General features: G+C 44.0%; 1 gene segment (V, D, J or C); it reads right to left on the bottom strand.

The window, feature by feature from the left end:
* Window positions 1-12,963: 12,963 nt before the first annotated feature.
* LOC148113616 (Ig mu chain C region-like) overlaps window positions 12,964-18,813 on the bottom strand; it is a 42,036-nt gene continuing 36,186 nt past the window's right edge. The window contains 1 exon segment of the C gene segment in view: window positions 12,964-13,354. Within this exon segment, the coding sequence occupies window positions 12,964-13,354 (391 nt within the window).

Here is an 18,813-nt window from a genome sequence, read left to right as displayed (position 1 = left end):
CGCTACCCACAGGTTGCCAGACATTCTGGTATCAGATAACGGGCCCCAATTCACGGCAACTCAGTTTGAAGGCTACCTGGCCGAGTTAGGAATAAGATATGCATTATCTGCTCCATTCCATCCGGCTTCTAATGGCCTTGTAGAGAGATTCATACGAATGACCAAAGAAGCCCTGTCCCGACTCGATGCAGGGGACTGGCAAGCTAGGGTTGATCAATTCTTAGCAATACAGCATGCAACCCCGTGCACTGCCACGGGGCGCAGCCCAGCTGAGCTTTTAATGGGCCGTAAACTCAGGTGCACTCTTGATTGCTTACATCCGAACTATTCCACAGATAATTTTAAGGGGGAAGAGGGAGGATTAAGACAATTCCAAATCGGGACCCCGGTATTTGCAAGGAATTATGCTAGCGGTCCGCTGTGGATAGGGGGAATTATTGTTGGAATCACTGGCCCGAAATCATACACAGTGGACGTAGGGCAAGGCAAAATTTGGAGAAGGCACATAGATCAATTGCGTAAACATTTGAATAGTGAAGCCTGTACTAGTCCAGATATTGTTAGCCCTAACTTCCAAAGTTTCCCTGAAACAGCTATCTCAAGCCCGAGTAACCCGGATTACTCATCGGGTAAGCCTGAGTTCCAGAGCAGCCCCAACGAGTCGACACTCCCAGCCGGGGATGGCCACACCTCTGGAGAAATCCAGGAGGTTCCATTGGCGGAGCCAGGAGAGATGAGAGGTCCCTCTGACCAGCTCGACACCTCGCCTACAACTGAACTGCGCAGGTCTACCAGAGTGAAGTCATGCCCTGGTCACCTGCATGATTTTGTATGTAAATATGTAAATAGATAGGATAAGTGCCTTCTGGGAATGGAGGGGTGTTATGTATGTATCTATTTTGTGCGGGAAATTCAAATGCAGGAATACTTGTGATTGGTTAACGGTTATTTCAGAACTGTATATAAGGAGGATTGTTGCCTGTGTTTCTTTGCTGAAGTCTCACCCTGAATTAAAGAGCTGTTGTCACTAGCTTGTTTGGGCCTCTCGTTATTCCCGCGCTACAACAAATAAGCAGAGGAAACAGGCACTGGTGGGAACAGACCGAATTAAGGTTTCACAAAAGAAATTAGGTTGACCGTTAGAAGCAAATGTTGTTGGTGTCAGAGAAGGCGAAGGGGAGGTCAACCACAAATGGTTAACCCATGTTCTTACTTACTATGTTCTTACTTTACCCATGTTCTTACTTATAGTCTTCTGAATTGAGTGGTAGGGCAAGGCTTCATGGCTCACCAGGCAAGTGAAGGGATCTCCAGAATTCCATTCCTGTTTAGTGATGGTCAACCTGCTGTTGGCATAATACTGATTGGATGTCTTAGACCAGGGGTTTCAAACTCGATTTCATTTTATATATATATATAAAAGTTGTTTTTTATTTTATAAACAAACAAACATACAATACATAATCAATCAGTCAGTGTATCATCTGAGTACATCTTTTGTGTCTTCTTCCTAGAACTCGATTTCATGGAAGGCTGCATCAGGGTTGATTTTGATCTTGGGGGACCGGGGTGGATGTGGTCAGGGTGGGTGTGGCCACTTTGACATCACTCGTGTCGGGGGCACCTGTGGTGGCCCGAGCAGTCTCCCAGCAAAAACAAGCTCCTGAGCTCTATTTTTGGCTGCAATGGCCTCCTGCAACCCTCTGCCAGGAAAAATGGAGTTTGGGTGTGCTGCCCCTGGCCCTTTCAAACTCCGTTTTCAGCTGCGACAGCCTTCTGCATCCCTCTGTCGGTGAAAACAGAGCTCAGGAGGGCCACCCACAGCCCTCGTGAGCTTCATTTTCAGCTGCAACAGACTCCTGCAATCCTCTGCCAGTGAAAATGGAGCTTGGGAGGACCACCTGCGGCCCTCCCAACCCCCATTTTCACTGGCAGAGGCAGCATGGACCGGTTCTTTGCTGTTTCCAGGGCGGCCCTGCAGGCCAGGTCTAAGCACCTTATGGTCTTGAGTTTGACACCCCTGCCTTAGATTCCAAGATGGGTGACCAGTGATGTATGCTGATTCATTCATTAGCTGCTTGTTCTGGAGCCATTCCATAAGTGGAAAGAAACCTTCTAGGAGGGCTCTGATGATGTACCCATTCCTCAAATTCAGCTGTTCTGCTGCAGGTAGAAGGATGTAGACAAAGAGAGCTTTTGATTTTCCATCTGAACTAAGGGAAAAGAAAAAGAAAAGGAGTGAGGAGAATATTTAGTGCAGATTCTTTATCATGTTTAACTGTGACGACACTAAAATTTCTCTTTGTCATAGATTAGTTCATTAGCTTAGACCAGGGTCCCTAACCCAGCAGTGAAATCCTCCCAGTTCTATGCAGCTCACTGAACTGGTAGCGCCGGCAGCGAGAAGCTATGCTCACCCACTGGGACATCATTACGTCCTGGTTTTTTACCTTCTGCATATGCGCAGAAGACTCTTGCAGTATCCTTCCCCTGGAGTTGGGTAAGAATGGAGATTTTGCAGTATCCTTCCCCTGCCACGCCCACCAAGCCACACCACACCACACCCACCAAGCCACATCCACAGAACCGGCAGTAAAAAAAATTTGAATTTCACCACTGCTATTGATGGAGTTATTGTTGGAAAACCAGGCTTGGAAAACCTTTGGACATGCAGATTTGTTCAGTGGTGCGCGATAAGGGGAGGAAGCAACAGCAGCTAAGCCTCCATTGATTAACATGCCTGAAGTAAAAACGACAGAGTTAATTATAGGTGGGATGCAGTGTATGAGCCAATCATGCACACAATGGCCATATTGATGTATAAAGGCGAATATCTCCTCAATAGTAGTTTTTACATCTGACAATACATGTATTTTTAGGATAGTTCGCCATATATGTATATATGTATATATATATATATGTATATATGTATATATGTATATATGTATATATGTATATATGTATATATGTATATATGTATATATGTATATATGTATATATGTATATATGTATATATAAAAAGTTAAAATCTCGGGTGTTTTCCGGCGTCATTAAAAATCTGTTAGTTAAAATGCTTAAAATCCTGGCTAAGATCTCAGCTCAAAATCCTCCAAAATCCCAACAAAACACTTTGTAAGGTCTTTTAAAACTCTGGCTAAAATCCTAACCAACACTTTAAAGGTTTGGCAACGTTTTGACAAGCTCTCTACCGTGTCATCTTCCGGCCTTTACTATCAGTTTAGAAGTTGTGAGTCCTGCTTCATTATCCTAGCTGCAGCCTGACTGCGTGTTAAGGGCCCAGCTTTCTCTGGTTCCAGGATTTTAAGGAGATTTTACAATATACTTCCCCTGCCATGCCCACCAAGCCACACCCACCAAGCCATGCCACGCCCACCAAGCCGGTAGTAAAAAAATTTGAAACCCACCACTGTTCTGTTCCGTTGGTTGATTGGTCTCACTGTCAGAAAATTTCTCCTTATTTCTAGGTTGAATCTCTCCATTATTCCTTGTCTGGCCTTCAGGTGCCTTGGAAAATAGCTTGACCCCTTCTTCTCTGGGGAAGCCCCTCAAATATTGGAAGACTGCTCTCATGTCTTCCCTGGTCCTTCTCTTCACTACACTAGCCAGGCCCAGTTCCTGCAACCGTTCGTAGTATGTTTTAGCCTCCAGTCCCCTCATCACCTTGGTAGCTCTTCTCTGCACCCTTTTTAGAGTCTCAACATCTTTTTTATAGCGTGGTGACCAAAACTGGATGCTGTACTCTAGGTGTGATCTTACTAAGGCTTTATAGAGTAGTGTTAGTACCTCACTATCACAGTTGTTGAGGTTGAAGGAAAACACAAATGATGGAACTGCATGGTACAGAATTGGAAAGATGCCAATTTGGAAATAACGCTAGCCAAGGTCATCTTCTGAAAGTCATTTAGTTGGAGGAACACCAAGATTGGGAAATGTTCCTGCATCCTTTTGCTAAATAATAATTCATAATAGAGAATAGTTGTACAAACACAACAGGTACATCTATTTGACTTCATGCTTCTCCCTTGAGGCATTTGGCATGAAGCCTAAGATGGCAGAGTAAACTATGGGCAGCATTTCGTAAAATGGCCAGGATTTGGTTTTAGACAGTCAGCTGCAAATATCACTCCTCTTGACAGCTGAATAATTCCCTTTAATTGAACTGTCCCCATTTCTCCTTCCTGGAAAAAAATCTGTTCAACACAGATGGATATAGAACAACTGTCAGGGTTCCAAGTAACATCCCCAATAAAATAAGGGTCGGTCCCACTCTGCTCACCCCCATCTGCTGTTCCCACAGCATCGCCCTGGTCAGCAACTCTTGGGGCAGCGCAGTTCCCGCAACTTTACTCCATAGTGAGGGATCCAGTTGAGCGGCTTGCCATGACACTGGCTCTTTGGGTGGGGCTCCCTGTCAGCGTTCCCCTTTGGGAACGTCTTCTGCCTTCATCACAGCTTCAGAAAGGGTGTAGAAGGTCTCAACATAGACCATTGAACCAGCTCCTGTGGCTCCCTCTGTGATCACAGTTTTCTCCTCCATCTTCCCTGTGTCTTCGCACTGCCCAGTGTCGGGTCAGCATTCAGGGCTCAGGACCCGAAAAGCATCCCAGAGGTCAGGGAGCTGGTAAACATTTTAAAGGAGATTCGGATTAATGTCAGGGTTCCAAGTAACACCCCCAATGAAAGAAGACTTCAAGGCCAGCAGTTCTTCATAATTCCATTTTATTGGAGATGTCATATTGGAACATCTGGGAAAACCCGAATCTGAAAGCTTCCAGGTTTTCCCCACCCAAAAGAAAGTCCAAGTCCCTTCCTCTGCACCCACATGTCCATCTTATGGTCCAATCAATGCACCGTCCCAACTGGAGATGCCTCCCAGTCACGCCACTCCAGGTGCAGGCCGAATGTCCTTGATTCTCTGAGAAAGGAATGTTGTTTTGACTATATATCCCTGCTACTCCATGCAATCCTCCCTCCCAGTTTTCCACAGCACTAAATGTATTTGTATTTATTAGTTTGTCAAACATGTACAAGATAGCAGGTGTAAATATAAACATGGATATGAACGAAAGAAATGAAAACAAATAAATGGGGACAGTAGGACAGGGACAGTAGGCACGATGGTGCTCTTATGCACGCCCCCTTTACGCACCTCTTAGGAATGGGATGAGGTCCATGGTAGACAGTTTGAGGTTGAAGCTGTGAGGGTTAGAGAATATAACAATGGACTCAGGTCGCCATTCCAGGCGTTAACCGCTCTGTTGCTGAAGTCGTATTTTTTGCAATTGAGTTTGGAGGGGTTTACCTTGAGTTTGTACCGATTGTTTGCCCATGTATTATTGAGGTTGAAGCTGAAGAAGTCGTTGACAGGTAAGATGTTGTAGCAGATAATTTTGTGTACTGTGCGTAGATCAGGCCACAGGCGACACAGTTCTAGATTATCCAAGATTTCCAAAGATTTCCAAGATTGTCCAAAATTTCAAGTCTGGTGACACAGGGAATTATATTGATTAGAGGAGTGGAGTATTCTTCTTGTGAAGTACCTCTGGACCCGTTTAATCGTATTAATGTCCGATGTACAGTGTGGATTCCAGGCAGATGAGCTGTATTTGAGAATTGGTCTGACAAAGGTTTGTTTGTCGCAGCCCTGAAGAATCCAAGAAAAAGATGTCCTCCAGGGCTGACAACAACCTTGTCTCCCCTGGTCCTTGTCTGTTAGAGTTTGTAACAAAATCAAATCCAGAAGCAGACACAGATAACTGAATCAGCTGGGTTCATTAACTTCTTTATATTCATAATAACACATAAAGTATTTACAATACCAATAATTGATTCTTCAACTCAGATCAGCAGACATATTCACACACAGAGTACAGCAGTAGAGAGACTAGTTTCATTTTTTCTCTGCACAGACTCAGAAGCTGCAGACTAAGACATGCCCTGTCTCCAGTCTGTCTCAGCTCCCAATTGACTGACTTTGTTACTATGTCCTATTCCAGTTGATGAATATACTCTGACATTCTCTTCACTAGACTAGCCATGCCCACTTCCTGCAACCGTTCATCGTATGTTTTAGCCTCCAGCCCCCTCATCATCCTGGTTGTTCTTCTCTGCACTCTTTCTAGAGCCTCAACATCTTTTTTTTATAGCATGGTGACCAAAACTGGATGCAGTACTCTAGATGTGATCTTACTAAGTCTTACTAAGACATAAAAAGACTTACTAAGAGTGGTGTTAGTACCTCACTATCACAGTTGTTGAGGTTGAAGGAAAACACAAATGATGGAACTGCATGGTACAGAATTAGAAAGATGCAAATTTGGAAATAACTTATTTTCCAAAACTCCAGAAGGCAAGACAAGAAACAATGGATGGAGACTGGAAGCTGATGCCTCTGCGAGACGACGGGAATTTCTGGGGCTCCAGAATTCCTGCTGATAACTCCACTGCTGGACGGTCCATCTCGGACCCCACAGTCTAGTTTTAGGTGTGGTAGTGGAGAGCACATCCTGTGGATCCCAGGGACATCGCAAAGTCCCTGGTTGATCCAGGAAAGCTCTTTTTCTGGCAGCAGAGCAGCAGCCATGGGGCTGCCGAGGCTGGGGCAGTTTCAGGAAAAGAGGAAGGAAAGACAGTGAATCAGCTTGGTGAGAGAATCTTAACTTCTTTAAATGATACAAAGAACACCCTAAAGGAAAAAGATTTTGAAGCTGGAGATAGAGAGTAAGAGAGGAGAAGCGGCAAAATGACCTGGGAAAAGTTTTTCTTTTAACACCTAATTATCTAATTTGAAAGACTTAAGTGTCTCACTTTCACTATAACCCAGGACTGGACTGAAGTGAGAAGATTAGCATTGCTAATTTTTTAAAGTCTGCCTTTTTAAAAGAAAACAATTGAAGAGTTTGGTTTGACTGCTTAGATGGACACTTTTTTTCTCTTTCTTTCCTTTTTCTCTTTCTCCCTTTGTAATTTTGTATTAATTTTAAACGGAAAAGACCTAGACTTTAAAATAATAAAATATTTAAAATAGGGAAGCTAGGAGAGTGTACTGCCACCTACTGGAAAAGATATTTTGTTTCCATGTTTTTTTAAGTAACAGCTCAGTAGCCAAAATATAATATTTAAGTAGACTTTATACACTATTTTTTATTCTTTTTTTTGTTTTTGTTTTTGTTTTGTCAGCTCTTGGTTATACTTCTACATATCTTTTTTTTCTTTTTTTCCTTTTTGTTTTTTCTACCCTCTTCTTCCTCCTTTTTGTATCCACTTAAAGGATTAGGGTTTGAAAGAACCTGAAGAATTTGGCTTTTTATTGATTTTTCCTCCCTTTTTTATTTGTTTGGCCTTTTCTTTTTAAAACTTCGTTTTTTTTTCCTGGACATTGCTTTGGCTGGATATTCAAAAGTAGCAACAGTGGGAGTTGCTGCCTCCATGCCTTCTTCATCACCATCTGGAGGAAAATGATCTATACAAGCAATGTTGCAGCAAGAGAAGGAGAAAGAGAATGACCCATCACTACAAATGATTTTTCAAACAGTTTTAAGAATGGAACAACAACTACTTAAGACAGATGAGAAAGTTCAAAAAATGGATGAAAAAGTGGTCAGTATTCGGCAAACAATGTCAAAATATGAAGAAAGAATGTCAAAACTAGAGAAGAGAGATGATCAAAAGGAGGAAAAAATAAAAGAAATAGAGAATAGACTGGGAGAGGTTGAAGAAGAAACAAGTGGTTTTATTGGATGGGAGATGGATAAAGCAGAATTTTATTTGAGATTACAAAATGTGGAGGAAGAAAAAGGAGAAAATTGGGTGGATATTATGATTAATATGCTGCCTGAGGCACTAGAAATTATTAAAGAGAAGGTGATGGATGGGGTCGACGAAATTTATCGATTTATACCAGATATGCTATGTGCAACAAACTGCCAAGAGAAGTACACATAAGATTGATCAAGAAATCGATTAAAACACAAATACTTCAGGCAGCTAGAGAAAAAACCCTGAAGTACAAGGAGAAAGAAGTGGCTGTCTTGAAACAAATACCAAGAAAGATTAGAGAGCTGAGAAGAGAATACCAATTCTTGACAAAAATCCTGATTCAAAAAGGAGTTAACTATAGATGGCTGGTCCCAGAAGAATTAACTCTCACATGGCAGCTCCAAAGATATAGATTGAATACAATTGAGAAAGCAAGAGCTTTTTACGATGAATTTCTTAAAGAAAAAGAAGTAGTAATGCAAGTACTGTGAATGTAATCCAATTACATTCACAGAAGAAGAACTGGCAATTCTTGAATCAACAGAAGGAGCTGTCGGTGGGGTTGTGGAATATAAGGAACAATGTGAAGTAAGATCAACTAGAACAACAAAACCTACATATAAAATATGAACATGGAAGAAAGGAAATTAATTTCAATAAATGTAAATGGACTAAATTCAGCTATTAAAGGAGGAAAGTATTTCATAAATTAGAGAAACTAAAATTTGACATAATTTGTTTACAAGAAGTGCATATTAAAAAAACAGCATGAACAACTATTGATACAACCAAAACTTGGAAGAACTTTTCTATCACTATCACAAAGTAAAAAGAGAGGAGTTGCTTTATATATTAAAAATGCAATACTGGCGGAGCAAAAATATGCAGACGAAGAAGGTAGAATCCTGATGGTGGAATTAATTGATAATAATATGAAAATTCTTCTAGTAGCAATATATGCTCCAAATGACAATCAAAGAGACTTTTATAGAAAATTACATAATAAAATAATTGAAATGGAATATGATAATATATGTATGATGGGAGATTTTAATGGAATTGTGAATGAAAGCTTGGGCTATAAAATACATAAAGCAACAAGACATAATAGAAAGACATTACCAAAATCTTTCTTCAAGATGATAGAGGAAATAAACATGAAAGATGTATGGAGGGAGAGAAATGGCAGCCCCTGTGGCAGCCCCTCAAATATTGGAACACTACTATCATGTCTCCTCTGGTCCTTCTCTTCACCAGACTAGCCATGCCTGCTTCCTGCAACCGTTCATCATATGTTTTAGCCTCCAGTCCCCTAATCACCTTGGTAGCTCTTCTCTGCACCCTTTTTAGAGTCTCAACATCTTTTTTATAGCGTGGTGACCAAAACTGGATGCTGTACTCTAGGTGTGATCTCACTAAGGCTTTATAGAGTGGTGTTAGTACCTCACTATCACAGTTGTTGAGGTTGAAGGAAAACACAAATGATGGAACTGCATGGTACAGAATTAGAAAGATGCCAATTTGGAAATAACCCTGGCCAAGGTCATCTTCTGAAAGTCATTTAGTTGGAGGAACACCAAGATTGGGAAATGTTCCTGCATCCTTTTGCTAAATAATAATTCATAATAGAGAATAGTTGTACAAACACAACAGGTACATCTATTTGACTTCATGCTTCTCCCTTGAGGCATTTGGCATGAAGCCTAAGATGGCAGATCAAACCATGGGCTTGTTACGAAAGACATCCTGGTCTTTCATAACAAGACCAGGATGTCTTCTGCAAATATCACTCCTCTTGACTGCTGAATAATTCCCTTTTATTGAACTGTCCTCTTTCCTCCTTCCTGGAAAAAATCTGCTCAACACACATTGGATATAAAACAACTTTAAATTATGAGTAGAAGTTTTTCATTGGGAGCAAAGATGGTGGGACAGGTATGGGTGGAAGAAGAGGGCCCAGGGATAGGTTTCATGCTTGACATTCATCTGGTTAATTGAAAAGGTTAATGACAGGTGTGAACGACCAGATCCACAAAGGTAGGTCCAATTTTACTGATTTATTACTAGAACCATAGAATCAAGATCAAGTGCAGAGTTAGTACCACTTTGTAGTGGTGTAGGGGTCCCTGCCTCAGCAGTGGGTTGGACTAGATTCTAGAAGACCTCCAAGGTCCCTTCCAACTCTGTTGTTTTAATAAGACCACACTTGGAAGATGAGGAAGAGGGGGAGGAGCTGCCAGCCTTGGTGGATGCTAGCCTGCGCAGGGTAGAGAGATGGGGAAAAGGCAGGGGTGAAATGCTCCCTGTTCAGACTGGGTCACCCGATCCGGTAGCAATGGTGGCTGGTGGTTTGGAGAACTGGTAGCAAAAATCCCTGCGCCCCCACCACCACCACCACCACCACCAAGCCCAGGTGAGCCGCACGATCATCAGAGGCTTTTTTTTTTACTTTTAAAAGCATTTTTTCTACAACCTCTTCCGATGAAAAAATACTTTTAAAAGTAAAAAAAATGCCTCTGATGATTGTGTGGCTCAGCTGGGATCGTCAGAGGCTTTTCAAAGCATTTTTTTCTGCAACCTCTTGGCCGAAGAGGTGGTAAAAAAAATGCTTTGAAAAGTCTCTGACGATCCCAGCTGAGTTGCCTGATCAGCAGAGGCTTTTGAAAGCATTAGAAAAAATGCTTTGAAAAGTTTAAAAAAAAAAGTTGGCCACGCCCACCCAGTCACATTACCCCACCACCACCAAGCCACGCCCACAGAACCGGTAGTAACAAATTTTACATTTCACCCTTGGGAAAAGGCTCTGCCCTAGGGGTGGGATTCTACCGGTTTGGACTGGTTCAGGCAAACCAGTAACTCCGACGATCAGGCGGGCCCACCTGCCTGCCCCTGCACTTTACTGACCTATATCTTCTCAGCTGATTTGCGTGGCAGAGCGGATTGCCGCGCCTCAGCTGTGTTACTCCGCAGCAGTAAGGCGGAAGGTAAGTTTTCGTAAAACTGTGCAGGCACGGGCACGCGTGAAGCATGAGATCACCGAACTGGTTGTTAAACTGGCAGGATCCCACCACTGCTCTACCCCTCTTAACGGGTTGCAAAGGGAGAGGCTGTTTAGCACAGCAGGCCGAGGGAGGCGTTGCTGGAAGCAATGTGTGTGGGTCATGGCCAGATGGTTGTTTGTGTTTCTGGAACTCTGCATCTCGTGGATTTAATTCAGTTGTGTAAAAGTGTTTATGTTTGTGTTTGAAGCAGCTGGTTATCTGTTGGGTGGGCTAATTGGCCATTGCCTGGAAGGTTAGTCTGGAGCTTGCTGGTTTCTGGCTTTGCTGAAAACTACTCCCTGTATTCCTGGATTGGACAATTCCTGTGACTTCTCCTTGCAAGCCCTGAAATTGGACCACCGGTCTTGTTGACAAAACTCAGTGGACCTCGGAGGGGATTTGGTGTGAATGGGTTTTAATGTTTTAATTTTTAATTATTTTTTTTTAATGCATTGTAAGCTGCCCTGAGTCTCTGGAGAAAGGCGGCATAGAAATTGAACTAATAAATAAATAATAAATAATAAATTTGGGCTGTTTATTTTTGGAACCTAAGTACATTCCGGGGGGGGGAACCTTTTAGCTGATGCTCTCTCTTCCGTAAGCCCCAATTTGACAGCCAACGGGAAGAGATAGTTCATGCCATGATCTCGGAAACTCAGCCAGCCGCCCAAGCTCGCACCAGAGGGCAAATGCACCATGGTTCCAACCTCCCTGAAGACAAGTTAACAGCAGAGCTAAAAGCGGTGCTCTCGACTGATTCCTGGTTCAAGGGAAACCAGGCAGATCTGACCCTAAGAGAAGGGTTGGCATGGAAGGGAGTAAGATTTATGTGCCCCGCAGCATGTGACTCTTGGTGCTAAAGAAGAGTCATGATTCTCGACTAGGCAGCCACTTTGGACTTTTAAAAAACTCTCCATTTGACTAGGAGACAATTCTGGTGGCCAAAAATGAAAGCTGATGTGGAAGACTATGTAAGACGCTGCACCACCTGTGCCATCATGAAGTCCAGACCAGGGAAGCCCCCCCCCCCCCGGGTTACTCCAGACTGTGGCCAAACCCAACAAGCCCTGGGAGGAGATTGCAATGGACTTCATAGTTGAGCTCCCTGACAGTGAGGGGAACAAGGTGATCTGGACTGTCATTGATTTATTCTCCAAGCAAACACACTTCACTGCCTGCGACGGCCAAGAAACTGGCAAAGCTGTTTGTGAAACATATCTACCGGCTACATGGGGTTCCAAGGAGAATAATATCGGATCATGGGGTCCGTTTACCGCTAAGTTCTAAAGAAAGTTCCTACGGTCGATTGGGTCGTCCCTTGGGCTTAGCTCAGCTTTCCACCCATTGACTAACGGATCGGCTGAGAAGTTGAACTCAATGGTGGAACAATACATTAGGTGTTATGTAAATTATCAACAAGAAAACTGGGCGGACCTACTACCATTCGCAGAAGTGGCTTATAATAATGCAATACACAGCAGTACTGGGTTGACTCCTTTTCAGATAACTACGGGCATGGATTTTGTGCCAATGTGCGAGGGGAACATTTACCTTTACTTTTATATCAGGGGTGAAATGCTTCCGGTTTGGACCGGGTCAGCTGATCCGGTAGCAATGATGGCCGGTGGTTCGGAGAACCGGTAGCGATGGTGGCGCGACTGCCCACCCGCCCAGTCATCATTACTTCCTGCTTCCCCCGATAGATCCCCATCAGACAACAGATACAGGCGCAGAGACTCCCCCGACCCAAGGAACAGAAGGGAAAGTAGGGACAGCTCTAGCCCACATCAGTAGGCCACACCCATGTCTTATGTATCCTCCCTGTAAAGGTACAGTATCAATTTTCATGGGTGTGGCCTACTGATGACAGCTAATGAGCTAGAAATGGATCTATTTAGGTCTCCCACCTAGCAGTTAGAGCTTGCTAGGTGTCAGAAAGGAAAAAAGCCCAGAACCGAGTAGATGTGATTCTACTGAGCTGGAGCTACAAAAAAACCTTGGCTACGTAGGGAAAACCTGGCTAGAAGAAAAACACACATAAACCCTACGAAGAAATATATATATATATTGAATTCTCAACCATGAAGCAGGAGAAAACAGAGGCTGGCGGGAGCAGAACAAACGAAGGTTTCTCAACAGAATTTTAGTAGAAGATGTTGGTGGCTTCAGAGAGGATTAAGGGGACATTGACTATAGTTGGTTTCCCTGTGGACTTCTGTATGGTCTTCTGATTGACGTGGAATGGTAAGGCTTCATGGGCCACCTGGCAAGAGAAGATATCGCCAGTATTCCATTCCTGCTTGCTAATGGTCAACCTGCTATAGGCAAAATACTGTTCAGGTGTGTTGGACTGTAAATTGGGTGGGCCAGTGTGGTATGTTGATTCACTGACCGGTTGCCCATTCTGGAGCCATTTCACAAAGATGTCTCTAGGATCAAAACCTTCAATGAGGCATGTGAGACTGAGTACTTCTTGCAAATTCAGTTGTTCTGCTGGAGGTGGGAGGATGTAGAGAGAAGAGGTGCTTGGCTTTCTATTTGAATGGCGGGAAAGAAAAGGAAAAGGAGTCAGGAGAATATTTAGCGCACATTCTTTATCGTGTTTAACCGTAACTGCTGCTTGGGGCGGCCACACTTAAATGTTGAAGGCATTTTCTCTTTGGCAATGGAACAAAGATTATTAGATCATCAGCTTCGAGCAGGGGTCTGCAACCTTAAACACTCAAAGAGCCATTTGGACCCATTTCCCACAGGGGAAAAAAAAACACTGGGCGCCAAAAAACCTGGGTGGGCGTGGCCAACTCGACATCACACATTTCCACCAGTCACATGATGACACCCCCAGCCATGCCTACCCAGCCGGTCATTAGGGCAGAGAACCAGGAACCACAAAACCCTTTTCTCTCCCCCCTCTCTCTCTGTATCTATGTCTCTCTTTCTCCCCCTCTCCCTGTCTCTCTTTCTGTAACTCTCTTTCCCCCTCTCCCTCTCTATCTTCCCCTCTCTCTCCCCCTCTCCCTCTCTATCTTCCCCTCTCTCCCCCCCTTCTCTCTCTGTATCTCTCTGTCTCTCTCCCCCTTCTCCCTTTCTATCTTCCCCTCTCTCTCCCCCTCTCTGTCTCTCTCTCCCCACTCTCACCCTCTCTCCATATCTCTCTATGTCTCTCTCAACCCCTCTCCCTCTCTATCTTCCCCTCTCTCTGTGTATCTCTCTGTATATCTCTCCTCCTCTCCCTCTTTCTCCCCCTCTCTCCCCCTCTCTCTGTATCTCTCTTTCCCCCTCTTCCTCTCCCCCTGTGTATCTCTCTCCCCCTCTCCCTCTCTATCTTCCCCTCTCTCTCCCCCTCTATCTCTCTCCCGCCTCCCTCTCTCTCACCCTCTCTCTGTATCTCTCTCTGTATGTTTCACTTCTCATCCAAGAAGCTTCTTCGGCTCATCCAAGAAGTTTCTTCAGAGCCAAAGAAGCTTCTTGGATGAGAAGCAAAATGTCTTCAAAGAAAAACCAGAAAGTCCAGCCACCTCTTGAAAAAGCACCTTGGGGTGTAGCTAAGAACCTGATGAATGTAGTGCAGTGTGAGATTCTTTTATCCCTTACATGCTGTTTTTGGGTAGGGGAAAAAATGTACTCTTGATATTGGGGACCTGTGGATATATCAATTATAAATTTTAAAATTCTAAAACATAAATTAGGCACAGGCCATCAAGAGGGAGAACAGCCACGAGAATTGCATTTGCACCACTTTGGGAAAAATGAGGAAACGCCTACAGAAGAAAATAATAATTTTAAAAAATACTAGATTGTGCAGAAATGGATAGGTTGACATTAAAGATAAAGGATAAAGAAGATACTTTTTAACATGGGATTTGTTTAATCAATGGTTAGACAACAGGAGGGAGAAATTGGAAATTGGAAATCATGATTATGTATAAGGAAATTGACCCAGATAATACACTGTTTGCTAAGCACTTACGTATGTTAAAAACAAATGTATAAATAAAATGTTAAAAGAGAGAGAGAGAGAGAGAGAGAACAAAAGAAATATCCATGATTAGAGACAATGAGAAACCTATATGCGGATCAAGAAGCAACAGTGAGAACTGGACACAGAACCACTGATTGGTTCAAAATTGGGAAAGGAGTTCGGCAAGGCTTGTATACTGTCGCCCTGCCTATTTAACTTATATGCAGAGGACATCGTGAGAAAGGCGGGGCTAGATAAATCACAAGATGAAATTAAGATTCATTAAGATATGGGGCACCGTTTTGCGGTGGTTCTCCTCCTTCCTCTCAGACCGTTCGCAGTTCGTGTTGACAGGGGGGCAGAGGTTGACTTCAAGGCGCCTTGCATGGGGAGTGCCGCAGGGGTCAGTCCTCTCGCCCCTTCTGTTCAACATTTAGGTGAAGCCGCTGGGTGAGATCATCCGTGGTTTTGGGGTGAGAGTCCATCTGTACGCTGATGATACTCAGCTGTACATCTCCACCCCAGACCACCCCACGATGCCCTTGATGTGATGTCTCGCTGCCTGGAGGCCGTGCGGGTTTGGATGGGAAAAATAGGCTCAGACTCAACCCCTCCAAGACTGAGTGGCTGTGGCTTCCGGCACCCCGATATAGTCAGCAGGTGCCATCGCTGACTATTGGGGGTGAATCTTTGCCCCCCCACAGAGAGGGCTCACAATCTGGGTGTCCTCCTGGACGCACGGCTGTCTTTAGAAGAGCATATGACGGCCGTGGCCAGGGGGGCCTTTTATCAGGTTCATCTGATTCGCCAGTTGCAGCCCTTTCTGGACCGGGACGCCCTGCGCACGGTCACTCATGCCCTTGTTACCTCCCGGTTGGACTATTGTAATGCTCTCTACATGGGGCTCCCCTTGAAAAGCACCCGGAGGCTCCAACTGGTCCAGAATGCGGCCGCACGGGTGGTTATGGGCACAACTCGTTGCGCCCATGTGACACCCCTCCTGTGTGAGCTGCACTGGCTCCCAGTGGTCTTCCGGGTGCGATTTAAGGTGTTGGTTACCACCTTTAAAGCGCTCCATGGCATTGGACCTGGATACCTTCGAGACCATCTTCTGCCACCAGTAGCCTCCCATTGGCCAGTCTGCTCCCAGAGAGAGGGTCTCCTCAGGGTGACATCGGCCAAATTATGTCAGATGGCGACACCCAGGGGGAGGGCCTTCTCTGTGGGAGCCCCAGCCCTGTGGAATGAACTCCCCCCAGAAATTCGCAAAATCTCTGATCTCCGTGTATTTCGCTGTGCCCTCAAAACCATATTGTTCCGCCAGGCTGGGCTATCAATATAAAGATTTTAATTGGCTTTAAATGGGATTTTAAATTCAGGGTTTTATAAATTGGGCCTATTATTTAATAATTTTAATTATTTTTAAATTTTGTCTGTCTTTGTGTTTTTAATTAGTCTGTACACCGCCCTGAGTCCTTCGGGAGAAGGGCGGTATAGAAATAAAATAAATTAATTAATTAATTAATTAATAAATAAATAAGATATCAACAACCTCAGATATGCAGATGATACCACTCTAATGGCAGAAAGTGAAGAGGAACTAAAGAGCCTCTTGATGTGGGTGAAGAAGGAGAGTGCAAAAGCTGGGAAGACTCTCACCCTAGTCGCCACTTCTTTACCCTCCTATCATCGGGAAGGAGATATAGAAGCATAGGTAGCCGCACAAACAGGCTGAAGAACAGTTTTTATCCATGGGCTGTCGGACTCCTGAATGAGAAATAACATCATAACTACGTAGTATGATGGACTGCAGGGCCGATGCAATGTGTAACATGTTCACACTGGTGCAATAGGACTGGGTGTTTTGTTAATATGATTTATTGGGTTAGGGGTTTTCTGTCTTCACTGTGAGCTGTATTGTGTTGAGGGGGGGCGCACTGAGGGAGCTCGACCAATCTCATTGTACATATGTTGTGCACTGACAATAAAGATTTGAATTTGAATTTGGCTTGAAACTCAACATTAAAAAAACTAAGATCATGGCACCCGGCCCTCTCAATTCCTGGCAAATAGATGGGGAAGAAATGGAGGTAGTGACAGGTTTTATTTTCCTGGGATCCAAGATCACCGTAGATGGGGACTGCAGCCAAGAAATTAAAAGACGCTTGCTCCTGGGGAGGAAAGCTATGGCAAATCTAGACAGCACAGTAAAAATCAGAGTCATCACCCTGCCATCATAAGTGCGTAGAGTCAAGGCTATGGTTTTCCCAGTTGCAATGGATGGCTGTGAAAGTTGGACCATAAGGAAGGCTGAGCGCCAAAGAATGGAGGCCTTTGAACTCTGGTGCTGGAGAAGACTCCTGCGAGTCCCTTGGACTGCAAGGCGATCAAACCGGTCGGTCCTAGAGGCAGAGATGGTAATCACTTACCTTCGTTACTAGTTCGCAAATGTAAGCGCGCACACTATGGGTATGATAGCAGTGTTCCAATATTTAAGGGGCTGCCCCAGAGAGGAAGGGGTCAAGCTATTTCCCAAGGCACCTGAAGGCCAGACAAGGAATAATGGATGGAAACTGAACAAGGAGAGATTCAACCTAGGAATTTTCTGACAGGGAGAACAATCAACCGATGGAACAGAAGTTGCCTCTGGATGTTGTGAGAGCTTCATCAATGGAGGCTTCCAAGAAGAAATTGGACTGCCATCTGTAAGAAAGGGTGTAAGGTCTCCTGCTTGGGTGGGAGGTTGGACTAGATGACCTACAAGGTCCCTTCCAACTCTGTTAATCTTCATTAATTGAAATTGAATTGGAAGGAAAGGTTCTCCTCAATTCCAGGTTGCTTCTCTCCTTGATGAGTTTCCATCCATTGTTTCTTCTCTTGCCTTCTGGAGCTTTGGAAAATCAGTTATTTCCAAATTGGCATCTTTCTAATTCTGAACCATGCAGTTCCATCATTTGCGTTTTCCTTCAACCTCAACAACTGTGATAGTGAGGTACTAACACTACTCTATAAAGCCTTAGTAAAATCACACCTAAAGTACTGCATCCAGTTTTGGTCACCACGCTATAAAAAAAGATGTTGAGGCTCTAGAAAGAGTGCAGAGAAAAGCAACCAGGATGATGAGGGGACCGGAGGCTAAAACATACGATGAATGGTTGCAGGAAGTGGGCCTGGCTAGTCTAGTGAAGAGAATGTCAGAGTATATTCGTCAACTGGAATTGGAGTAGAATAGAGCAGAGCAGAGCAGAGCAGAGCAGAGCAGAGCAGAGCAGAGCAGAGCAGAGAATAGAATAGAATAGAATAGAATAGAATAGAATAGAATAGAATAGAATAGAATAGAATAGAATAGAATGCCATTAACGCAATAGCTGCCAGCTCAGCGTTATTCCCTAGGGATGGGCAACCCAAGTGGTGCACAATAAGGGGAGGAAGCAACAGCAGCTAAGCCTCCATCGATTAACATGCCTGAAGTAAAACCGACAGAGTTAATTATAGGTGGGAGGCGGGTAGATGAGCCGATCACGGGCACAATGGCCAAATTGATCAATGATGTATAATGGCTAATATCTCCTCAATGGTAGTTTTTACACTCTAACATTGTTAGCAGAGGCTAACGAAAGGTCAGTGGTTAATATATTTTAAGTTCCAGAGATCGCGATGTCTGTCTCTTCTTTTATGGCTACACCTGGAATTCGTATTTTTAGGATAGTTCGCAATATATGTATGTATGTATGTATGTATCAGGGGTGGGTTCTAAATTTTTTTACTACCGGTTCTGTGGGCGTGGCTTATTTTGTGGGTGTGGCTTGGAGGTCATGTGACTAGGTAGGCATGGCTAGCTGGTCAGAGTCATTTCTGGAAGGTCCTCGCACTTACGACCTGACTCATTTGTTTGCTTTTAACACTGATCAGCTGTAGGACGGCCCTTTGAAGCCCCATAGCAAGAGTTTAAACAGTTTTTTTCCCTCTAGTCATCAGCTGGGACTCAGGAGGCAGCAATAGATTGGGGGTGGGACCAAATAAAAAGTAAGA

The sequence above is a fragment of the Pantherophis guttatus genome, chromosome 4 (genome assembly GCF_059756535.1).
Source record: "Pantherophis guttatus breed Tessera chromosome 4, ASM5975653v1, whole genome shotgun sequence".
Classification (NCBI taxonomy): domain Eukaryota; kingdom Metazoa; phylum Chordata; class Lepidosauria; order Squamata; family Colubridae; genus Pantherophis; species Pantherophis guttatus.
This window is presented reverse-complemented; position numbering and strand designations above follow the sequence as displayed.